The sequence below is a fragment of the Convolutriloba macropyga genome, unplaced genomic scaffold, assembly GCF_964194025.1.
Source record: "Convolutriloba macropyga unplaced genomic scaffold, txConMacr16.3 SCAFFOLD_3889, whole genome shotgun sequence".
NCBI classification, from domain to species: Eukaryota; Metazoa; Xenacoelomorpha; order Acoela; family Convolutidae; genus Convolutriloba; species Convolutriloba macropyga.
The window spans coordinates 1-24,701 of record NW_027449200.1 but is presented as its reverse complement, the minus strand read 5'-3'; the positions used below and the strand labels follow the sequence as shown (position 1 = coordinate 24,701).

General features: G+C 34.2%; 1 protein-coding gene across 1 annotated transcript; it reads left to right on the top strand.

The window, feature by feature from the left end:
• Positions 1–4,380: 4,380 nt before the first annotated feature.
• Positions 4,381–21,455, top strand: LOC142354855 (uncharacterized). Its single transcript, XM_075407209.1, has 7 exons — positions 4,381–4,588; positions 7,472–7,513; positions 8,226–8,314; positions 12,455–12,758; positions 13,419–13,491; positions 16,145–16,416; positions 20,572–21,455. Exons 1-7 carry the CDS (start codon positions 4,531–4,533, stop codon positions 21,270–21,272), a joined length of 1,539 nt encoding a protein of 512 aa, XP_075263324.1. The 5' UTR covers positions 4,381–4,530; the 3' UTR covers positions 21,273–21,455.
• Positions 21,456–24,701: the final 3,246 nt, after the last annotated feature.

Sequence of the window (24,701 nt, the reverse complement as noted above, 5' to 3'; positions counted from 1 at the left end):
TGTGCATATAGGGTCAGATCCTATGTTGGAAGATGAAGCTGTTTTTTGGTGAAGTTAACAGATTAGTCCTCGCTGCATTCAGTTTTATGAGTTCTAACTGCGTACCTGCTTCGATGTGTCTGTCTTCTTACGTAGTAGAAGAGTGTTGTGTTTTGCATTTCCTTCATCCAACCATTTGGCGTAATTTTTTTTTTACTTCCCTAAATTGAATTGATTTCAAATATTATGATCTGTTTTCACCTTAAAAGCAATGGATCTGCCAGTGAACTTGTAATAACTAACAAAATATGGAGATTTGTAAATCTCATGTCCCCATAAATTTTCGATGTTTTTTTGGCTTTTGCTTTTTGGCTGTTCATTGAAACACGCATTAAAAGCACGATCAAACAAACTGAATCAATCAAACAAAAAATTATACACTTTTTTAGTCACCGTTTCTGTAACAAATCAGCTACAGTTGCTTCTTCTTCGTACTTTTCGTAAATTTTCAAAAGAGATTGATTTAAAAAAGGGTAACAGGAAAATAGCACTGAAATTGGCTGTTGAAATAAAACCAACCTGAAAATATGGTACCCCTACGAGCTCTAAAAATTTTCAATAAAACTTTAAATCTTAAAACACATTATGTCAAAAAAGCACTAATTTCTTATTCAACGAAAAAATTTTCTGAAAGAAATTTGAGAAAATTAGTTTTTCAGTATCATCAAATAGACTCTAGTTCAACTAGAGTTTATTGTTTCACTCCTGCCAATGAAATTTTTGCACTTCCTTTCGTCCTCATTGCAATATTTGCAACTGTTTTAGTTCTGTTTTTGATTTTGCTGAAATTTTGTTTGCCGCGCACATATTTTCACGGTTTTTCTTGTCACAGATATTAATTTTTCTTTGGCTTGCGGATTATGATAAAAATAACAAATTTGAACTAGTTTTGACTTTGACAAGTTTTTGGCAATTTTAGGAAAACAAAGTAGAAATTCGAAGTTACTAATAGATCACTAATTGTCAAACAAAAAACTAGTATGATAGGATACTAAGCTAGTCAAGTGATTTCAAAACTACTTCCTCCAAACCCTGCAAAGCGAAAAGAGTTTCTTTTTCAAGACTCAAACTAATTGTTTTTCTCCATTATTGTGCTCGAATTAAGAAAAATTACGTTTTTTTTTCACAGAGGTAGAAAAATTTCTGAATAAAGGCGCACTAAAAATTGCGTTTTTTGAGCTACAATAATCTGTTGACGAAAATTTAGTGCCTAAAAATTGATTAACAGCATGTTGTAAGAGTTGATAATTACTAAAAAAGCACCTATTTTTCTGCTTGGTTAAATACTTCTGCACAATAATGGAAGAGTTTGGTCAAGAAAAAATTCGAGGGTAGTGTTTTGGATGCCAAATTAAATTTTTATCATTTTATTGTCGAAATTTAAAATTTAAATTTTATTAACAGCCTTTTTATTGAAGAAATCTGCTCTTATAAATTTCAAATTTGTCTTGCTAAATAACCAAACTTTTTTTGCATTTAGTTTTCGAAGGGACAAAAAACTTCAATTTTAATTATTTTTTCCTTTGACAAAAAACATATCGATCAAGATTTTATAGATGTGCATACATAGATCGCTTTTTCTAATAATTAAAAACAAAAATAAAACTGGCGTTGCAAAACATAAATTGTTTAGCAGCACCAATTTTATTAGACAAAAAAAGAGTTGCTGAACTTTTTGAACCAATTATTTTAGCCGAAAACTAAATTTTGCCTAAAACTATGAAAATTGAGTATAATTCTTTTCATTTTTCGTAAAAATGGCACCAAATATTTTCATTCAGCCTTCTTAATGTTAGAGCAGATATAAAATTTGCTGACAGGATCATTGTTTATACAGATGGTTGCCATTTTTACCCCCGGTTTCTATGAACGTGTTCAGGACTCAAGTTTGGCAACCTTTCTCTAATTTGTATCGGTTTTTATGAAGTAATCGTCGTTCATTTTTGGATGCAATAAAATTTTGTTTTCAAATAGCATGTTTGCACAATCGTTAGGAACAATGACTTTTAAAAGCCCGCAGTGATGCAAGGCAAGTTTTGGTCTCACTGCTGATTTTTGCAACGAACAAAAAAATTGATTCTCTTTAGACCCTGTTCGTTTTATGACTATATTTGCTTTTTTATGGCAATTTTTTGTCCCAGTTGCAGACAAATCTGTTTTCAGTTATTGCTATAAAATTTAGAATTTAAAATAAAATGAGTCCAAAAGAATTAATGTTGTATTTTCTGAGAACGGCTCTTGGTTTCCATGGCTCCAAAAAATTCTTTGTATATTTTAAGTGAGAACTGGCATCCTGTTGGCACTTGATGTTATTTTTATTATGTTTTGATTGCGGGTTATTATTCAAATATTTTGTATTCTATCTAGGGAGCTGTTAGGAATCTAGCTTTCAGTTGGTACCTAATGGTTTTTTCGTTACTCTTACTCAAAAATTATCCACAAGTCGTTATTTATTTTTGATAAACGGATTTTTTCGTCTTTGTAGCTGTTCAGGCGTGTAATATTAGCAAGATTAGCGTTGGTTTAATTGTGGATTTTTAAAACCAATTCGAATTGTAATAGGGCGTTGATTTTAATAAAACAGTTTTTGCCATTTGGTTTTTTCTTTGTTAATTACAAACCAGAATCTCTTCAAATAACAACTTAATTCGTGACAAATCAAATTCACGACCCAGCAAAGACCCAAAACATACATTAAACTTTCAATGAAAAATTTATAGCAAAAATCATGCATTTGTGAATAATTGAATTGTGTCTGTATTTGTTGTTGTTTTGTAGTCGTTAGACTTAACTCAATAGAGACAGAGGCCAATAGACAGCAAGAATTTGACCATTTTACTTGTTTGAGATGAAAATAAATAGTTGTTGATAGTTATGATTTAAAAAAATCTGTTTCCCAGAAAAATTACCGGTTTTTTCAGAATTTTATCTCAATTTCTCAATTGTGTCACCTTGTAGCGTTGTCTCCTCAAACCAAGAAGTCGCATATTTGGATAGAATAGATTGTAGTCTTGATTGCCAATTTAAAAATTAAATAATGGTCTTTAAGCTTGGAAGCTTAACTTGAGTTTTCAAAATTTTTTGTGTTTTGGGACATTTTCCAATTTTTGTTATTCTATTTCGATAGCTTTTCTGACTCACATATAACTCACAAGTCAAATTTTACCTTATTGATGCCGCAAGAAGAAACAGTGTGGTTTGTTCAAGGTTTTTAGTGATCAGATCATGATATTAAAGAATCCGACACTGGTTTCTCGCAATAATGGACTCTTTGGTCTTTGATCTTCTTCGGTTTTGTCTTCGTAGGACTTTCTGTATAACCAATCGTTTCAATGGTTTCCTTTTGAGATATAAATGAGCTCATGAATGACTTCAGTTATTAGTTAATGGTATTCATGACTTTGAAATTAATTGTCTCCAAAAGTATAAAAGTGTTTTTAACCTAGCTTTTTTTTTGTCTTTGTCCAGATAATAATTATTCTCAATAAAGCTGGTTCTATACCTTTTCGGGTGAAATTCAAGTTATTGTGTTTAGTTTTGGATTTTATTTGATGGTATCTTGACTTTGTTAGACAATGAGCTTTGGTCGCAATTAAGCTGTTGTTTTTTATTGATTTCGTTGTCTGTTTTGTCTCCTAGCCTTCTTAGTAGCAGGTATCATCGGCCCACTAATAAACCATAATTTATTTATTGCAGTGATATGAGTATAAAACAATTTTTAAAATGCATACACCAATTATTTTTAAACAGAATCGAACTTTTGCTCTATCTCTTTCTCATTTGGTAGACAATTAAGTCAAAAATGTGGTTTACTGGGTTCGGAAAATTATGTGCAAACGCATATTACTGAGCAACCTTGTCATTTTTCCTATTATCAAAAATATGGCGCGCGTTATAAAACTGGATCATAACGAATCAGAGTCTGGATAGAAACTCATTTTGATCTGAATCGTTTTTCTCATTTTTTGAATATTTTAGCGGACATAAGGACGATCAAAAACGTTGATCGAACTGAAGCCTGGACGATAAGAGATTCTTGTATTTAATGAAATTTGTTCATGAAATCCACATTAAAAAATGCCGTGCTCTATCTTTACTCTTTTTATATTGGGGAATGCTTGAGTTATATTTACAAAAAAGCAATCGATATGGTATTTTTTGTCATGGCATTTGATTTTTTGACCCCTCATTCTCTTTGATGAACTTCGACGCTCACGTAGTGCTGTAGTTTCTCAATTGAACCGTTTGGCGTAACCGCAAATATTGATAGCAACTAACTGCTGGTTTCGAAAACAAAGTCACAAATATGATCACAATTAAATAAATAACAGAAAGTCATTACTCTTGTTTTCAATTCATTACAGACATGCAAATGTTAGTCAAAATACAGTTGATTTCAAATATGTTGACAAAACGTGACTCTTTGTGAGGTTGAGCTGTACCTGAGATCTTTGTTATAATCAAATTTGTTAAATATAAATTTTGGGGATTATGGTTGGGGAGGAAAATGGATCTTCGAGCGTATTGGTCCTCCATGAGATGAATGAGGGTTAGTTCGCCAATTATCAAATTTTCAATCCCGCATTTTGACGTTGTTACAAGATTCGTTAAGTTTGCAGGCATTTTTAGTTAGTCAAAACTGCAATCTCAAAAATTTGCTGGTAAATTTACCTAGAAACTGCCTACAAGCAACCTAAACCACCAGCAATTCTAGGTAAATTTGCCTGCAAAGCACCTAGTAATTGCAGTGTTACCCTCCGAGAATATTTCCTACAAAAAAATTTTCTACGTAATTCTACCTCCAAATTGCGTGAAATGTTAAGGTACAATTAACTATAAAAATTTTTGCTGGTATTTGAGTAAAATTTGCCTACAATTTACAGGTATTTATATCGAAAAATAACTGTGAACCGAAATTTATAAGCACGTCATTGCAGATAAAATTACCTAGAATTGCCGGTAGCTTGCAGGTAGCTGCTTGCAGGTAGCTTCAAGGTAAGTTGCCTTAAAGAACAATTTATTTGCAAACTCATGATAAATTTACCTGCATTTGTTAATCAATTTATCTGCAAATTTTTTAGAGTGTGACTTGTGAAAACATTTTCTCTAAGCAAGAAAATTGTTTCATCACGTGACGCCTCCACAGATTTTGATAAATAGAATTAGCTTCATGCTATTGTTACCTCAAACTTTGCTAAGATGCAAAGATTGCAATTAAATTTCCCATGAGGTAAACAATCCAAAATTTTTTCGTGTTTTATCAAACGAGATTTCAAGAATTAACATAAGCATGATAAAACTCGGCTAGATGAAAAATTTTAAAGACTTAATGAGCCTTCTAAAGTTTTTGTTATATGAAAAGCCGGTGTCCCGTTTTTTCACCCCTATTTATTTAACCCCTCTATCATTTCACACCGATTTTAATCTTTCTATAAAATAAGGACAATTAAATTAGCAATATAATCATTTGGCCATGCCTCGCGGGCCATGGCCATGCCTCAGCGGCCCGTGGGACTTGATATGAATCTATCACAACTGAACGTGGGATTAATTTATCTACTTAATTATGACAAAATATGCCTTTAATGTCGACTCCTAATCAGCGGGATGAAATGATATAGGGGTTAAACGATAGAGGGGTTAAAAGATACGGGGTTAAAATATGCGGGGTTAAATGAATCGGGGTGAAAAGAAGTAGAACCGAAAAAGCCACATCATAGTATGATGCGATTGCGTGTCTCTTTTTACATCAAAAACGGTATTATCACACAAGAAAAGAATGTCAGTGTATTTGCGCTACTAACTAGACTAAAATAAGCTCAAATTTTCTACGACATGATAGACTTTCGTCTTTTTATTGGTATTTTTTTATTTTAGCACTTGAGTATTGATATATTTTTCAATTTTTCTATTTGTTTAAATATTTTGAGTAGAACGATAAAAAAGTCTCATTCTACACAGTACGATTTAAATGTGTGCGTGTGTGTGCTTGTGCTACTTCGGAAAACTGGAGAAGATATTTGGCGATATAGCAGAAAAGTTTGCTGTATCATCCATCTATTTTTCATTGAAGTTTAATTTGCTTTCTCAGCTACTCCGTCAGCTGAAACTCAAAATCTGCCCAATGTGATTTATTGCGAAAAAATAAACAGAAGTTGCAATAATTGAATGTTTTTTAGAAAGACGCCAGATTTTCTAGCCTGGCTTCATCTTTCAATATTGAAAATTTACTTAGTGTTTCTGTTAATTTTGCTTCATATTTTGAACAGAGGCTTATGAAATTTGCAACATTGTTGCAATTTTATTAAACTTTATTGCTTTATAACGAAAACGAGAAATGTTCCGTTTTATTGAGATTTTGAGATATATATACTTATTTAGATCGTTTTCGCTATTTGGAAGTAATGTCAACCCTCTGTTTTTTTTGCCCAATTTTCACTGATCTGGGCAATTCTCTTTGTTTTAACGCCTTGTCGAATAGCTATAAGTTACAGAGAAAAAAATTACATATAAAGTAAAATTTTCTTTTCGGATTAACAGGACGAGAACTAGTTAATCAATTTCACATGTTTTGTAATTTTGAGTAATTTTGGTGGTACAATTTAAGTTAATTTAATTATCAATAAACTCTAACGAAGCAAAAACTCTGCAATGAAGCTTAAAAAAGTAGAAAACTCTTTACATTCTGAGTTTGTACAGAAAATGAGTTTCAAAAAAAGGAAAAGATGGCTGCTGCTAGAACTGATTATCGTATTATTAAGATTACAATACAAAACAAATCATCAAACTAGTTGAGTTACTATCAAGCAAACACAAGAGGCAATTTAATTGAAAATTGTCCTTCAAAAACAAAATGAGAGGCGTTTTGAAACCGTAGTTTGACCATGAACTTTTCACGCTTGTACATTTTGCGGCATCATATTAGATGGTTCCTGGCGTTTCTCATGGCATGGACTATATTATATTTTCCTGTGCCATGCATGGACACTCAAGAGCCGTCCTCTTTAAGTCTACATTAACAACTCTAAAATTTCAACCAAACATTGCTCTGTGATTCTTTAAAATTAGCGAGGAAGAGATTTGACTTCATTCACAAACTTTGTGACAAATAGTTTTTAGCGGTTTTTCCATATTGTTAAATTATATTATAGAATTCAAAATTCTTATCTTTTTTACACACACACACACACACACACACATATATACTCTGATAAATATTCAAATAAAAAACTCATTTGGGGATGCTAAGCCGAGCTGCAAAACAATACTCGTCTCATTGGAAATATTTCTTTTTGTTCAAAAGCAATTGCTTGTATTTAATCAAAACACCTGTGTCCATGTTGTCAACTAAAATAAATTGTTGAAATATAAGCTAAATCAAGCCATTCTGTTTTTATAAATATAGATTGCTGCATATGTTTGTTTGTTTTAGAGGCCTCAAAATGTCTACGAGATGGCACATATGGACTAATAGGTGTGTACAGCTGAACTTCTTAATTATTGAACTTTTTTTTTCACAAATCAAGAGGGTTAGATCTGGTTAGAAATGAATTAGTTTATGTTTCATCTTTGGTTCTTTTTTTTGTAGAAGTTGTTATTACCCCGGGATGACCACTATAGACCAATCTTAGATACCATCTCAAGATCATGTATGGTGCGTATGGTATTTTAGGTACCATATCACAGACCTTAATGAATTCTTATATACCATATTCAAAATCATAAAATATTCGAACTGCAAGAAAACTATCAAAAACGTGCTGCTATGCTTAAACTATCTTTAATATGTATAATCTTGCAAAACATATCAAAGATCATATCTGGCTTCTTAGAAACCGTAGCACAATCATATAACAAATGTTGCCTTGACTTGGATGGATATGGTCTTTGATATAGTATCTAAGAAGGGCCATCCTTGGACGGCAGTATTTAAGAATATGTTTCGGCAATGTTTAATGCAGTTATTTAGTTATATCATTATAGTTTTAGCTCGTCGATAAGCTTTTTTTATTAGTGTTAAGATATTTTCCGCGTTTTCACAATGCAAAAAATCAGCAATAAACATTTGACAGTTTTTAAAAAATAAAATTGGAAATATCTAAATTTGAGAACAATGTGAATTAGACCTGATTGACCTAGACTGTTAAAAATTGCACGTTAAATGACTATTTGTTTATAAATTTCAGGAGCAATGTGGCTGATGGGAGCAATCGGGATCATAGCCAACACTTTTGCCATTATTGTCCTGAAGAGACTACGAGACAACGATGTTGAGGTATTATATTTTACTTCACAGGGAAATAAAACGTGTGAAAACATAACTCGGTCAGATCAAAGGTCACTTTGACCTGGATCAGTCTGATCAGAGGTGACTTCCATTTGGGACTCTCTGTTGAGTGGTTACTTTGATATGGAATGGTTTGACCCCAACACACTTTGCCTGGTCTTATCTGGTCAGATATCAGTGGGATTTGGGACGGTCTAATCTAGAGTAACTTTGAGTTGGCGCGTTCTAATCAGAGATCTTTTTGGTCTGAATAATTAAGATCTTGTTCAGTGTTCATGACAATAAATCTCAGGTCTCGACAAAGCCTCTCTAAAACAGTTTATTATCCAAAAAAATCCATTTTCTGGTTACTAGTTTGATACAGAAACTGAAATTGAATATTAAAGTAAGTATATAACTGAACGCTTCTCGAACAGAATGTTGAAAAACCGATGAAAAATGACAAAATTTTAAAATGTGGGCTAATTAATTCAAAAAAATTGTGAAATAAAAGGCCGAATAATATCTGCTAAATATTTATGTAATTTTACCGTGCAATGGCAGCCTTAAGTGGAGTTCTCTGATTCCTGTATAGGTGATATGAGATAGTTCTGCGGCAAGTTTCTCAGCAATATTAGATTTCAGACCTATTAGCTATGAGAAATGCGAACGTTTTTTCTAACTTTTTACAGATTATTGCGTGCAATGTCCCAAGGACAGACACTTTTACACTAAGTAATTTGTAAACATATTTTTTCAATCCAGTAATAAACCATAGTGTTGACATTAATTTTTTTTGAGAAAATTTAAAATGGCTAGCTGAGGACCTAAATACTGGGCTGAAAACCTCAGGCTCAATAGGCTACATTCAAAAAATGTTTAGAGAAAAATCTTCTGGTATTTTAAAAAGTCTCATTGATTTTTTTGAAAAAATCTTGGTTTAACTGAAAGAAATTTAAAAAAACTGACATTGAAAGAACAAAAATAAATAATTGTTAATACTACTGTAGATAGTTCAAACAATCTGATTATAAAAAAACCTCTTTGATATCAACAAACTTCTCGATTGAATAAAAGTATATAAACAAATAGTCCCGTTGAAGTTGAAAAATTTGTTGCAACAAAGGAAAATTTGAATCAATTAAACCTGATTATGTTCTAATTAAATTGCTAAACTGAAGCTTCTGGATTTTCGGTAATGTAAGAACATAAATCATTTTTGACAGTTCCTCTAAACAACGATTCGATGCTTCTGTAGTGTTGAAGCTAAACAAATTACAGCAAAGGTTCATCTAAGAAATCTGCAAATGAAAATTCTTCGTAGTTCTTCTGGACGTTTTAGAAATAGCAGACCATATCTATTTGTTAATAATGTTTAATAAAATAAAAAATTGAACTTATCAAGAGTTAGTTTTTTCTGTTTTCAATTGTTTCATTGTGATGTCCAGACTACACAACGTTAATATTAGTATTAAGCTCGAAGAATCGCACTTTCTTTTGTTCTCTTGCTTTGGTGGTTTAAAAGATCAAAAATCCCAGGAATATTGCAGGTACCACTACATAAAAACTACTCTACAAATGTTTAGTATTCTCAATAAAAGAAAATGGTGTTAATGATTCCCGGCATGAACACTGCGTCAATATCAACAATGGGCACGTCTATTTGCAAGTCTTATATAAGAACTGATTCAGAGCTCTGTTTAGGGCACTTTTTACACTTGCCAACCTAAATTCAAGTCTTGGCTGAGACTTGTACGTCTAAATGCTAGTCATGTAGTAGACTTGCACGTCTAAGTGCAAGCCTTGGTTATAACGTACACGTCTAAAAGCAAGCCTCGGCTAAGACGCGCATGTCTGAGTGCACGCCTTGGCTGAGACTTGCAACGTGCATGTCTTAGACAACATTCGGCATACATAAAAACGGCAAAAATAGCCAGGAAATCGACTCAAAAAGTTAGGGAAATTGTCGAAAAAAGCCCGAAAACAGTCCAAATAGCCGGGGAAATATGCAAAAAAAGTCCGTAAATCGACAGAAACGGGTCGCAGAACTGTTAAAAGTAGCCAACAATTGTCCAAAAAAACCCCGGAAATTGACAGAAATTTGTTAGAAAAATGTCACAAAAAGACGGAAAGTCATATAAAAATCGGGAAATCGTTATAAAAATGGTCAAGAAATTGACAGAAACTTGTCGAGTAATCGTCGAAAAATAGCCAGGAATTGTCCAAATAAGCCAAGAAGAACTCAAAAATGCTGACCGTCTCTACTCTTAAATCGTCCCAATCCGGACTAAATAGACCCCGGGATGCTAATTTACTGTTTGGCAAGCAACCTGCATTATTTCAAAGCACTCCGGGAAAGTGGCCAAATATAAATGCGAAAATTACAATCGTAGCACATTACAAAATTTGCTGGAAGGTGAAATTTGCACTCGGAAAATTTTTGAAAAATTGGTTTTGGCTTGGTTTTAACTTGTGCAGAAGTCTTCGTAAAGACCTGTAAGACTTATCGATTTGCTTTTAGACTAACCCAGTACTGATCCCGACCTGAATTTCAGCCTTGGTTCCCATCGCAAAACTCCTTTAGAAATAAAATTACTAAAAGTAACCTACACTTCAAAAAATTTCGGTTAATTTGATTATGAAACGCAGGTAAATTTTCCATGAAAATGCAAGTGGATTGTTTTTTATGTAATTTACTCAGAAATTACCTGCAAGCAATGTAAACTACCTGAAATTATACGAAAATTTGCTTGCAATTTACCTAGAAACTGCAGTGTTAACCTCCTAGAATTTAACCTCCTAGAAATTTTCCTATGTAGTTCTACCTGCACATTGCATGTAAAAATTGCGGGTAGAATTACCTAAAGTTTTCTTTTGCAGGTAATTTTTTCCGTAAATTAAATTTCATTAAACTCTAGGTAGATTGCAGGTAAATTTAACTAAAATTTTACCTGCACAATTTTTTTTCTAGGTAATTCTACATGCAACTTGCATGAAAAGTTTGCAGGTAGAAATAACTGGAAAATTTTTTTGGCTGGTAAAAACTACGTAATTTGCCTACAACTTGTTTAAAATTCGTAGGTGTTTTCAAATAAATTTTCTAAATAATTCTTCCTGCATTTTTAACATACAACCTGCATGTGAAACAACCTTGAAAAATATTCTTGCAGGTTAATTTCTTAGAGGGTAACCCTGCTTTTTCTGTGTACATTTCAGGCAAATATATGCAAATTTGGGCTCAAGTTTTCTAGCTTTCTGTTATGATTTACTTTGTAACTTTCTAATCATCCAATGAGAAATATCATCTTCACTATAGTAAGCGTTTTTTAATGTTTTTTCGCGTCAAAATTTACATACCTAATATATTACAGTTGTTTTGAGTTTGCAGGTAATTTCTAGGTAGTACATTCTAGGAAAACTGCACGTATCAGTTTTTTGCAGGTGTTTTTGCAGGTATTGTTACCTGCAATTTTGCTTACCTGCAAGTAAATTGCTTACCCTACGTTGCAGGTAAATTTACCTAGACATTCAATAGAGTGCATAACCCAGGTTGAAATCCTAGACCAAACCGACCTCTGATCAGACTATCTTCGAGCGCACGAAAGTCTGTTCAGAGGTCAGTTTTGTCTGGAACGCTCTGATTAGAGGTCTCTACGGTCTGAGACCTCAACCCGGGTAATAATGATGCGACCATTGTCCAGACTTTAGTTTTTGACCAGACCCTGCTGCGGCCATTGTCCAGACTATCGCGCGACTCTAACACTTTCCCGACCCTATAGATTGGGTTGCACGATGACCCCCGCGTGCGAGCCAAGTCGGTCTGATCAGAGGTGGATTGGTACTGGGACCTTAACCTGGGTAGAACCTTTGCAAAGAACCAGCCCGGGTCGAGAAAAAATCGAAAAAATATGTAAGATAAGCGGTGAAAAGTTAGTTTTTTCACCGCAAATTTCATACATAATTTTGCGGTGAAATGCGGTGAATCCGGTGAAATTATGTAAGATCACCGCGGTGATCTTACAAAAATTCACCACAATTCACCGCTAAAATATGTAATTTCACCGCTAGCGTATTATGTCTGATCGTTGCATGACTGCTACGACATACCAACTCGGACTGCTTCATTTTTCGTGTTTCCTGATTTTTCAGCGCAACATCGTCAATTTGATCCTGATCGCGATCGGGATAAATGACATCACATTCCAAGTGACATTCCCAACTATGGTTCTTTGGTTCCAAGCTTATCCAGAGTACATTGACCAGTACGACTGGTACCGAAACTTCACAAACCCACAGAACCCGACCTATGGGCGGAAATCGGACTTCCTCAGAGACGAGACTAAGAAAGGAAGGAACGTTCTGAAATTTTCCCTTCAACCTGGGTTGATGTTGAACAGCCTTCTTTTGTACCTGCTGCTGGCTTACTTTTTGTGGTACTGTTCCAAAATGAAACGTAAGATTAACAGCCCGATGCATGAATAAATCAGCAAATCTATTCTGTTTTGCCTCCCCCCCCCCACCCGGTTACCAATAATATAGCACGTTACAATGTAAAAAAATGCACGTGTGCCTGGCGGGCGTAAAAGATATAAGCCCACTAAGCTTGAGGGGGGCGGGGGGGGGGGCAAAACAGAACAGATCCAAATCAGCTTAGACCTCGACTTGGGCTGGAATGATAAAATGATAAGCCATGCTAAGCCCCCCTCCCCATTCATCCATTCATCCATTCATCCATTCCTCACTTAGAGTTTATGATTCTTGACACAATTAAGTCCAGACCTCAACTCTGAAAATGGTGTTTAGCAAATCCAGTCAATAAATTCTAAATTCATAGTTTCTTCAATTCACCTTTCCCTGGCTCGAATTGAGTTAAATCTGACAGCTGCTCTAAAATCAACAACGCAATAGCAGTAAAAAAGTTTTGTAGGTAAAAAGAAGTCAGACAAAATAAAGTTGAAAGAGTTCTGAAACTGAGACGTCACTATTTCGAATATGCTATTACCTAAAATATGTTTTATGAGTTTTATTATTATCATAAATTTATGCTATTACCCCGCGCGAGTTTTTGTCTCGATATTTATAAACTGGTTTGAAAACTTTTCTAATGTTTCAGAACGACATGGACCAAGGCGGGCAATCGGCATAATCGAAATGAAGCAGAAATTCTTCAAAGCCATGATCTATATGTAAGTTTGCTCGCTTAATTTTTTTGGTCATTTCGGACCCTTCTGTCGCCGGGGGGGGGGGGGGGGGCTAATTATAGTTGTCATGTTTACTCCTTCATAAGCTACATCGGAACCCCCCGGCTGAGAGTCAGAGAAACTACAGCACCGCCCCCCAATCATGGTAAACATACCATATTGGGGGGCTATAATTTCTGCCACCTAAGAAAAAATGTAAACCACTAATATTAAAAAAACTGATGAATGTTTTCAAAACAGGTCCCAATGATGTATATGATCTGAACGTCCGAATCAAACAATGATAAATTGCAGACTGTAAAATTTCGGACTTTGGATCTATTCTGTTTTGCCCCCCCCCCCCAGCGCAGCGGGCTTATTTCTATTACGCCCCCCAGGCGCAAGTGCTATTTTTTATATCGTAACATGCTGTAATTTGTAACTGGGGGCGTCAAAAACACTGGGAGCCAAAACAGAATAGATCCTACATTTTGTGCCGCAACTAGATCAAATAAAAAACTAAAGGACACTGTTCTTTGAAATCGTAGAACACTCGACTGCAGATCGACAGGTCCTCGGTTCGAACGCGGGTGTCCCCTACTTTATGATGAAAAGAATTTTTTTTAGTTGAACTGCAATGTTTGAATAGTGCACAACTATTTTCTAGAACGATTAGAAACTGTCACAAGGACCAATTGACTCGCGTTTTAGCTATAACTTGATTTTTAATCTATTTCGGATTGTTGTATTTTGTAATTTTGTCAAATCGTAAGAGCTGGCGAAATTCATAAGTTATTGAGGTTCCGTACACGAATTTAGCTGCAATAACTGAAGTCTTAACTTCTATACGAAGTTGAATATAGTTTGTCACTAAGGATGGTCTTAACTTCAATCAACTAAAAATACAGAACTTTCAAACAACCAAATGACTACTAGTTTTGACAAGGTCATCAGTATATGAGAAGTTTTTATCCAGGCTGCCGGAAAACTCAAAAAACCAGGCTGCAAAGATTTTTGAGCAGCCGCAACAAATGTAAAGGAGCAGTACTCCGAACACTGATTTTGATTTTACTTTGCACCAGACATTATCAAACTGAAGTTGTGCTGCTGAGTCTGATCAGGAGTCTTTTTTCAGTCGTAGATTTGAGTTTGTGTTGGTATTTTGCTCAGTGGTAGAGCACTTAACGGCATCGTGAGAGGACATTGCCCCTTTCTGGGCCCCTAATTATGATGCAAACCAACTTTTTCATCTTACATCTCCTCGGCTTTTCAGCTAAGACCTATGGCAGTTTCAGCTGAAAACTATTGCAAAATGATGGTGGAACTAGTTTTGGTATACTATTCAACTGAACAGCAAGATATCCTCGGTTCGACCCAGGTGTCCCCTATTTAATAGAAAAAAGAACGGAATCTGACGTGGTGAACGGAACGGTACTGGGGGGTTGCATAATCTCGACTTGGATTGGCTGGTGAATTGACTTTTTAGGCAGAAAATTAATAAAATTGAGGCAAATGCGCATATAGTGCAGTGGAGCATACTACTGCGGATAGAGATAGGCTCGGTGCGAACTCGTAAGTGTCCTTTTTTATAGTTAAGAGAACTTTTTCTGCAATCGTTACCTCTACTCAGATTGGCTGGTTAAATGTTTGAGCTAAAATGTCCGCAAGTTTATGGGGATATAGTTCAGTGGTAGAGCAATCGACTGCACCCTTCCTTTATGCAGAAGGAGACTTTTTGTTCAAAACACCCAAGCTTAGATTTCTTTTGTCAAGCTATAATGGGAAAGAAGCCACAAAACTATACTGCGGTGAGAGTCGGAATGTTTTTTGTTGCCTACGAGTCGTTTTTTTATCCCTGCCTGCACCCATTACGCAACATATCCTTTGAAACTACAAATACAGAATCGCCATTTTTCGAAATTGAAGAATAATGGCTTACAGAAAGCAGTTATTGTTTCTGAGAATCTTTAGATTGTTTTTGTTTGTGTCCCCCCGCCCTATTAGTGGGTACATATTATTTGCAACTTCGTAAGTTATATCTACACATGGTGCACGATTCACAATTTACTGACGCGCTGGTTAACTGGAGTGTAGAGAACGTACTGTGGTGGCAGTGGTAGGTTTTACTTCACCCATTCAGTAGCTTTTATCAAAAAAGGTCCGCTCCACTTTCTCAATTTTAGAGCAGCTCTCAGGCATGGTCACGATCTTTGATTCACTATCACAGTCAGCTGGGTTTTAGACTGATTACACACTAAGCAATCTATAATTACTTTTGATATATATGATGCCTGATTCCTGGACAATTACCAAGATTAAAATCAATCATGATATTTTCATAATTACATGGAATAGTAAACCCTTTTATATGATTTCAAAAACTTTTGTTTCAGCCCTGGGTTTTTTCAATGCGATTAAGATTTACTTTAAAATCATGCTTGTTTCGATTTCGAATTTTTCGATGGCCTTGGGAACGGTCTGTAATGAAGATAAGCAATCAGCACTTCGGCTCCAAAAATCCGGCCATGGTTCGGTCTAAAAGTAATTTTGGCCGGCCTTAAATTTGATCCCAACTCTAAAATCAAAATGGAAGCAATCGTTTCTACATGGAAGACTGTGTCGTATAGCACCAACAATTTCTAATTTAAGGTTGTTTCAGAATTCCAATTCTGGTGATTGCATATTCAGTCGGAATCTTTGTCATCGGAGACATCAAAGAGTACGAGAAACAATCTCTGGTCATCACTGTTCTTTTACTGATCAGTGTATGTGTGCCTGTGTTCATACTGAACTTCTCTAGACTTCGCAGTCTGAAGAAACTGATGAAGGAGCTGGAGGATTTGACAGGAGCTTTGAATGATGACGACGACGAGGAGGAATCGGATGATTCGAGTGAAGCCGATGACGTCATCATGGAAGAAGATGAAAATGGTATGATTAAATTTAAGAAACAATCTGGTCTGACTTCTTAGAGCATTTTATGCCCTCAAAATTGTATCGCGGAAGAGAAAATTGTGCACTAAGGCAGACCATTGCTCAATTTGCGTTCTTTGATCTCGGTGGCCTCGAAGCTATTTGCAACTAGCTCCGAGGGCACCGAAGTCTCAACCAAAGCCAATTCAACCTCATGTGTATTTTTTACTTATTGAAATCATATTTTTTTATTAAAATACTGGTCTGGATTTAGAAGTGCACATTTTACAGTAGTATACGTGAAGTATTCTTGTCTTGGACTTTGGCGAGTCAATCGAGTATGCTAAGTGGAATTGTCGACTTAATACTGTAAAAAAAACATTTCATTAATGAGAAGCGAAGAAGCTGTCATTTTACATTAATAAATAATGAGGAAAATTATTAGCTCTCGTTGGGATAACAACAGCTGCTTAATTTATCAAAGAAACAACTCAACACAATCTGATGAATACTGCCAAATTTTGGAACAGTGGCAGAACTTTGTTTCAGAATATCGATACGACTCGATTTGATGGGGGGGGGGGAGGAACTATATGATCAATTGGTTTTTTTGTTTTTTTTTGCTCAGCCAATTTTGGCCGATTAATTTGATCATCGTAGAGAGTCGTGAGTGGTGTCACTAGAGAGCTCGACAAGCGTAGAGTGTGAAATTAAAGAAAATTCAAAATTTTCAATTCTCAAACTTTTTCGGAGGAGTTACTGAATTACAAAAAATTTTTGAGACTAATTCGTTTTCACAATAATTTTGTCGACATTTTTGGGGATTTTTCCAATAATTTTGGTTTCCTTTTGCTTAAAAGACCATCTAATTTTCCAGGGAAGCCGGATTAAGATTTCTGAATGTGTCCATTTGACAACGAGTGCATATAAAAAACAATTCAAATTTAAGCATTATCATGAGGAGAAAATGCCCATCAAAACACTTTTTGTCGACTTGTAAATTATCCTTTTTTCACAAAATTTTCAAGCTGCTACATATTCAAACGTGTTCGCTTGTTCTTAATAGCTTTATTGCGGATTTTTTAAATCAACCTTGTGTTCGTTTCTTCAATTTTTAACGCCAAGTTTTCTTTTAAAAAATGCAGTTTTAAGGGAGATTTGATTTCCAATTTTATTACTTTTGCCTATTTTGATTTTTTAATTTGATGAATAATTTGGTAGGAAAAGCACTTGGTAAATTCAAAATGAAGTCCTGACATACCTCATTAACTACTTAGCTTGTGATTGTATAGCCTGAGTGACATCTCTTTGAATTTGAATTCTCAATTTGGATTTATAAAAGAGTGCAGAAGTCATTTTTCTCACTTCTGCGCTCTCATTTGTGCAAGTTAAGCTGATAGAGTATAATCTAGAAGAATTTGAGACCAAGCATGTGGAACAATGATAGAACTGATGCTTGAGAGACATTCCAGACATTCCAGACAACTTAATGTAAAAAAAAAGATAAATGTTGATGTTTGTATTTTTGTTTATAATTTTTTTTATTGGTTGGTTAATTTGGAAGTTTTTTTTAAAAAATTTCTCTCCAACAATTGAAAAATACTTGTTCTAAATTTTTCTAAAGGTATATGTCCTTGAATACTCTGAGACTAAATGCTTGAAGAGAGTTTTTTTTTAGCAAAATAGTTTTGTCTTTAGATGTTCTGAAGATTTGTTACAGTCTGAGTAATAAAATATCTCATTGGTTGCTTTAGTTGTTTCAAGGAAGGTTCTAAAAGACTGCAGTTCATATTAGGAAGTTCATATATCTCATGTTTGCTTTGTCAGGTCACCGAATTTTGTCAACAAAAATGTAAAATTCAGTTCTGACCACTATAATTTTTTGTTGTCTCTCCCTTTAATCTCCCTTTATAATGTCTTTATAGGTCAATTATGATACATATTTGAATATAAATGGTTTTTCTAATCCTTTTTTGCTTATTTCTTTTTCCCCATCAATACAAAGATAATAACGCCATAAATATTTGTACAAATTTGAAGATTTTTTGGTCTATATTTATTTGTTGTTGATTAGTTAAAATTGATTGTCATGACAGAAAGAATTCGCCATCTATTTTACTTTTAGCTTTACCGTTAATTGGGATTTTTTTGGTTTATATTTTTGCATCTGGGTTTATATTACTAGGATACAAAATTGCTAGAACGATAGTTTGATAACTTTTTATGGCAAACGTGATTCTGCTCAATCTTAACATGACGTGGAATTATACACCTTGGGTAACCTCTAGTTGAATCTGGTCATCCTTTGCATTATGAATTTCAATTTATAATTGAGTGCCGAGGAGTTATTTTTTTCTACACTCAATTAGTAATATAATTTGGCTTTTAGAAAATAACGAAAACAATTAGAGGCAAAGAAAATCAAAAATATTGAAGCTGTAACTAAAGGAACTTCACAGTTTCAAATTATTTTGAAAACGCGATAAACATTAATTTCTACATCTCACTTTTCGCTGTTTGTTAAAAAATAGTTCTTTATTCAGTAAACCTTTTTTTCGTATTAATGAAGTGCTTTAGATTTGATTCAATGCCTTTCATTCAATTTGTTCTAGTTTTCCTTCTAAAGAAATAAAGAAAAATGAACTCAAATGGCTTCAATCTTTTTTGCATATACGTCTGAAATATATTAGTTATGCTGATGAATATTACCAAGAAGATGAATTGTTCATAATTATTATAGGCGCTTTTTGAATCTATGTTTTACTGTACGGGCTTACAATGAGACCAGACTTAGTTTTGTCAAAGATATCTCATTACAAGCGCTCTACAGGTAAATCACTTTTGCCGAGACATTTTCTCTGACGATGGTTTTCATTTTCTGTGTATAAACACATTGAAAACGTGGCTGACATTAAAATCGGTTTAACCCACCAATTCTTTTCTTTATTGGAACTTTTCTCAAAGGTCATCCTACTATCTCAATGAGGCTCATATTTGTTTCACTAGAAAATTTAAAAAACAAGTTTCGCAGAATTACTGCCAAAAAAATTGTTCCTACTTTGATTTTACTTCTGTTTGGCTAAACATTAATTTCAGTTATTTTTCGAATAGCCTTTTCTAGTTTTTATATTGGAAGAAACTATCAAGATTCTAGAAAGAATTCATATTCACAGAGAATTCATATTTGCAGATACAAAAATCCATCTACTAAATTTTTCCTCAAAAAAATAGAAAAGTTGCAGAAGTTTAATATTTCAAATATTTAATTCACCGTAACAATATTTCACTAAAGCCTATGTAAAGCTTTTTGATTGAAATTATGATTCACTATACAAAAAGTTCCAAAGCACGAGGAAAAGCACCCCTTTGGTCAAAAACCAGTGAATTGTTTCCAAAAAGATATCCAAAAACATCAAATTAATACATATCACTTTTAAGATACATCATCATGATACATCTAAAAAGTAAGTGAGTTAAATCAGTCAGCTGAGGAGGACTAAACGACAACAAAAGCAGCAGGAGAAATGCTGACCAAAAATTCAAAGATTTTTCTTTGACTAAAGAAAAAACCGTCCCAGAAAAGACTACGAAACACCGCTTAGGCCAAAATGACAAAAAAGACTGCGGCTTTGAAGAACGCCTCCAACATGGCAAAATGGTATTAACAGCTCAAAATTGAGTAGTAGAGTGTATTATTTGCTTCAAATGGTTAAAAAGTAGTCCAAACGCACTATTAATAGTTTATCAAACTGAGACAAAACCCTCACCCGAAAAAATTGTGGTTTAAAAGCAATGCTTTAAGGATGCAGCACGTAATCCAAAAATTCGCTCGCTGAGCGAAAATTATTTTACACCTGCTTTTCTCGCTTTCTCTCAAAAATAGGTATGAACAGAAAACCACTCTCTTTTTTCTGATTTCCAGGAATTTGACCTAAGCACTTATTTTCACGCATTTCACTTCCGGCTTCAAATACACTCCACCAAAGTTATCAAACAAAAAGGTGCTCCACCAATAATTCTCTTCGAGTCATAAAAAGGGACAACACACCAATACATTTCAAATTCTTGTGAAAAATACCCTGCGAGTATAATTCTTCCCCTACAATAAATTTGGTGTCAAGATAATTAACGACCGAAAATTTTATATTTGTTTTAACCTAGTTTTAATTTCAGCTGAGAGACCGGCTGGCGAATACCTGGAAGCCAGTAAGAAATCAGTAAAGCGGCCCTCTAGCGAGCATATCAGAGCATCGGATGATAGTGAACTCCTCAGATCAAACGAGGCCTCGACGTCCGCTTTTGCCACACAGCCCGGAAACCGATCACGAAGTCAAAACGCAGCTGCTAACCGACTCAGCATAACCCGAATGCAGAAAAAATTGGACAGGATTTTCAAAAAACCGAAAGAAAACCGACTTTATAAGTCGAAAAGCCAGGAGGATTTAGAGCGACGTCACAATAATTGGCGACGAACGGCTATTATATCGTCAATGTGTAGCGTTGTTTGTGTTTTGCCCTCGTTTGTTTACTTTATAGTAAAAGCGACTTCGTTTTTCAATCGCGAGTACTCGGACCATGAGTGGGCTTACGTTTGCGGGGGTTATCTAATCTTTTCATCATTTTACATGATTGTAGCCCCTATTAATTTCTTCATAAACCCGTTTGTGTACTACTTTACAAATGATGAATTCAGAAAGAAGTTTCGTGGAACTTTTAAATGTCTCTTTTGCTGTCGGGGTACAAGGCAAGGTTCCGGTTTTACAACCGCTCAACCTTCGATGGCAAATTCGGAGATAGAAATTCCGGCCGTCCATAAAGAATCAATTCGGTCTATAAATCGATCTATTCGGAGAGATGTCTCAACTCGAGTCTAGATTGTCCAACTTCGAAAGAGGCCAAACTTGGTACAGAAACTGATAGCATTTATAGCCCCGTAGTGTTAATTTATATTTTGATTAAGTTACAATTTGAATGGTTTTAAATTGTTACGATTTGAAATATCAAATAAGTTCAGTTCATAAAATTAAATAATTTTCTATAAAATTTTATAATTTAAATTCCTTTTCAAAAAGTTAAGGTGTGAAACTCAGCATAAACAACAGAAACATACCCATGTATTTCATAATTGATAGCTGTAAGTGCTCTCAACAGTTTCTCAGAATCATAGGAAAGGAAAAAATGTTTTTGTGTTATGAAAGTAAAGAACTAACGTTAACTTTCGTCAATTTTTGAAAGAACACTTTGATCAATTTTTTTTTCAAACCATAGAGACCCATTTTTTGCAGTAAGATTACACCTTATTAAATCCCTAGTCGACACCAGAAAGTTATCTTATAAGATCTTGCAAAAAATTACGGTCGAACTCTGCTCTCATTGGTTGTTATAGACGCATTATCGTTCACTTAGGGCAGAAGGTTCCCTGAAATATAATCGAGTGAGTTTTATGAGAAAATTGGAATCAAAATTTAGCTTTTCCGCAGCTTGTTGAACGTCATATGCGTGTTTGTTTCCCTAGGTTTTTTTCCGTGAGGGTTCGTTTCCTATTTAAACTAACTGGATTTTTTTTGTCTTTTTTTTGGAAACCACCATATTTCACTCAGCACCAGTCACCTACTAACTTGCAGAGCTTTTTTGCTGCTGGTTTCTCCAATTTATTTTAACCACCTTCACGCAGAGAAAAAATCTTCTCGTATAGTTTGTTCAAGTTTTTCAGCGATCTCAATTTTTAGCTGAAATTTGATAATTATGCAATATATAATAAGCGCCATTGTTGATTTCAGCTGTGCTTTCGTTTCAAGTTGGGGCAAAGAAAATTGTTCCTGATCTAAAATGAGGCAAAAGCTTCATAAAACCTAGAAACTTGCTATTGGTTCCTAAAACCTATTTGTCGAACTTCGAAAGTGGTCAAACTTGGTGCAGAAACTGATAGCATTTATAGCCCGGTAGTGTTAATTTATAATTTTAATAAGTTACAATTTGAATGGTTTTAAATTGTTACGATTTGAAATATCAAATAAGTTTAGTTCATAAAATTAAACATTTTTCTATAAATTTTTATAATTTAAATTCCATTTCAAAAGGTTAAGATGTGAAACTCAGCATAAACAACAGAAACATAGCCGTGTATTTCATAATTGATAGCTGTAAGTGCTCTCAACAGTCTCTCAGAATCATAGGAAAGGAAAAAATAATTTTGTGTTATGAAAGTAAAGAACTAACGTTAACTTTCGTCAATTTTTTAAAGAACACTTTGATCAATTATTTTTTCAAACCGTAGAGACCCATTTTTTACAGTAAGATTACACCTTATTAAATCCCTAGTCGACACCAGAAAGTTAGCTTATAAGATCTTGCAAAAAATTACGGTCCAACTCTGCTCTCATTGGTTGTTATAGACGCATTACCGTTCACTTAGGGCAGAAGGTACCCTGAAATATAATCGAGTGAGTTCTAAAAAAAAATTGGAGTCAAAATTTAGATCAGACAACTGAATTTTATTAAGCTACAACATTAATTCAGGGAAATAAGAGTAAAGTTTTTGCGGCTTTTGTGGCAATTGAAACACAATTAGAGAACTCTTCAAAACCTCCAAACTGTTCATTTATTTTTAATAAAATTTTTTCCCCTAAATACACGTTTCTACTAATTTATGACAAAAATTTGAGTAATCGATATTCATACTTGTTATTATCAATTATTTACTCTGTTTTTTTTTCAAAAATTGTTATTTTGCAAAACAATAAAAATTGTTTCTTATAGTACATCAATTTTTGGTTCGCGCAGATTAAAAAAAGACTGACGTTTTCTAGATTGTGTAACTTTAATCTAACGTAGAAAAAGTGTTAGAAAAAAACGTTCTCGTCTCATTCTGATCCTTTTTGATCATGTTCCTTTTAATTGGCTATTTAAAGTTGAATGGTTATCTCGAATATTCTTGCAAGACAAATGTGCATCTTGCAAGATCTTGAAAGATTTTGGAAAAATAAATTGCAAGATGATGTATCGGAGATCGTGCAAGATAACCAATCGAAGTCAAATGGGAAATAAATCTTCTTGTTTTTTTGGTGCTTTTGTAGATTCAAAAACTTGGAGGCTGTCCCAAAAAGATCAATTTTGGGCAGTTAAGAATTTGAAACACCAAGAACACGTTGTTGGTTTTTTTTGCGCTGAAATTTCACAGTGATTCATTACTATTTCACATTATTGATTCAATTTCACAGATTTGTTTCAAATGCCGTTTTTTCAAAAGTCAATTTCATTAACGGCTTGAGGAAGCAAAATGTTCTTCATTGTTTGGATTGAAATAATTACTTAGAAAAATATTTTTGAATTGGGGTTTTGTCTTATTGTTCACAGTTTTTGGTATGAAACAGTGACAGTTGTTGAGTTCTTTGTTCAATTATTAAGCCTGATGACAACATTAGGGGATCAATAACTATCTCTTAATTCTGGGAAATAAAACCACTAGGAAAAAACCCAAATTTTAATTAGGAAATAAACCACCGAAGAAACAAAAAACCACGGAATAAATCTCCCCTTAAATTTGAAAATTGGTCGTAATAGTTTGCTCGGTAGTGATATTTTCATATCAAGTCTGACATGCCACTAGGCATAAACAAGGACCGCGAGGCATGGCCAAAAGCGCTAAATGCGCAGCTTGATGAACGTCAAATGCGTGTTTAATTCCCTAGGTTTTTTTCCTTGAGGGTCGGTTTCCTATCTAAAACTAACTGGATTTTCCGTCTTTTTTTCGGAAACCACCATATTTCACTCCGCACCAGTCATCTACTAACTTGCAGAGCTTTTTTGCTGTTGGTTTCTTCAATTTATTTTAACCACCTTCACGCAGAAAAAACTCTCGTCGTATATTTTGTTCAAGTTTTTCAGGGATCTCAATTTTTAGCTGAAATATGATAATTATGCAATTTATAATAAGTATCATTGGTGATTTGAGCTGTGCTTTCGTTTCAAGTTGGGACAAAGAAAATTGTTCTTGATCTAAAATGAGAAAAAAGCTTCATAAAACCTAGAAACTTGCTATTGGTTCTTAAAAAACGTATAACAGACGAACATACAGGCACACACGCACACAGACAGACAAGCAAAAATAAACAAACAATAACATAGACACATACCACTAAAGAGACATTTACGCACACACACAAACACACACACACACACACCTAAACACATATATAAAGAAACATGAGCACAAACACACAAATAAACACATATACACACAAACATATACAGACAAACACACACACACACACACACAAACACGCAAGCACACATAAACCAAG

What these genes read in the sequence shown, in the direction of transcription:
- LOC142354855 (XM_075407209.1), top strand. Translation starts at nt 4,531, where the DNA reads ATGGTTGGGGAGGAAAATGGATCTTCGAGCGTATTGGTCCTCCATGAG. An exon ending in CCTCCATGAGATGAATGAGG is followed by an intron (nt 4,589 to 7,471) that starts GTTAGTTCGCCA and finishes TGTTTGTTTTAG; the next exon opens with AGGCCTCAAAATGTCTACGA. An exon ending in GTACTGTTCCAAAATGAAAC is followed by an intron (nt 12,759 to 13,418) that starts GTAAGATTAACA and finishes CTAATGTTTCAG; the next exon opens with AACGACATGGACCAAGGCGG.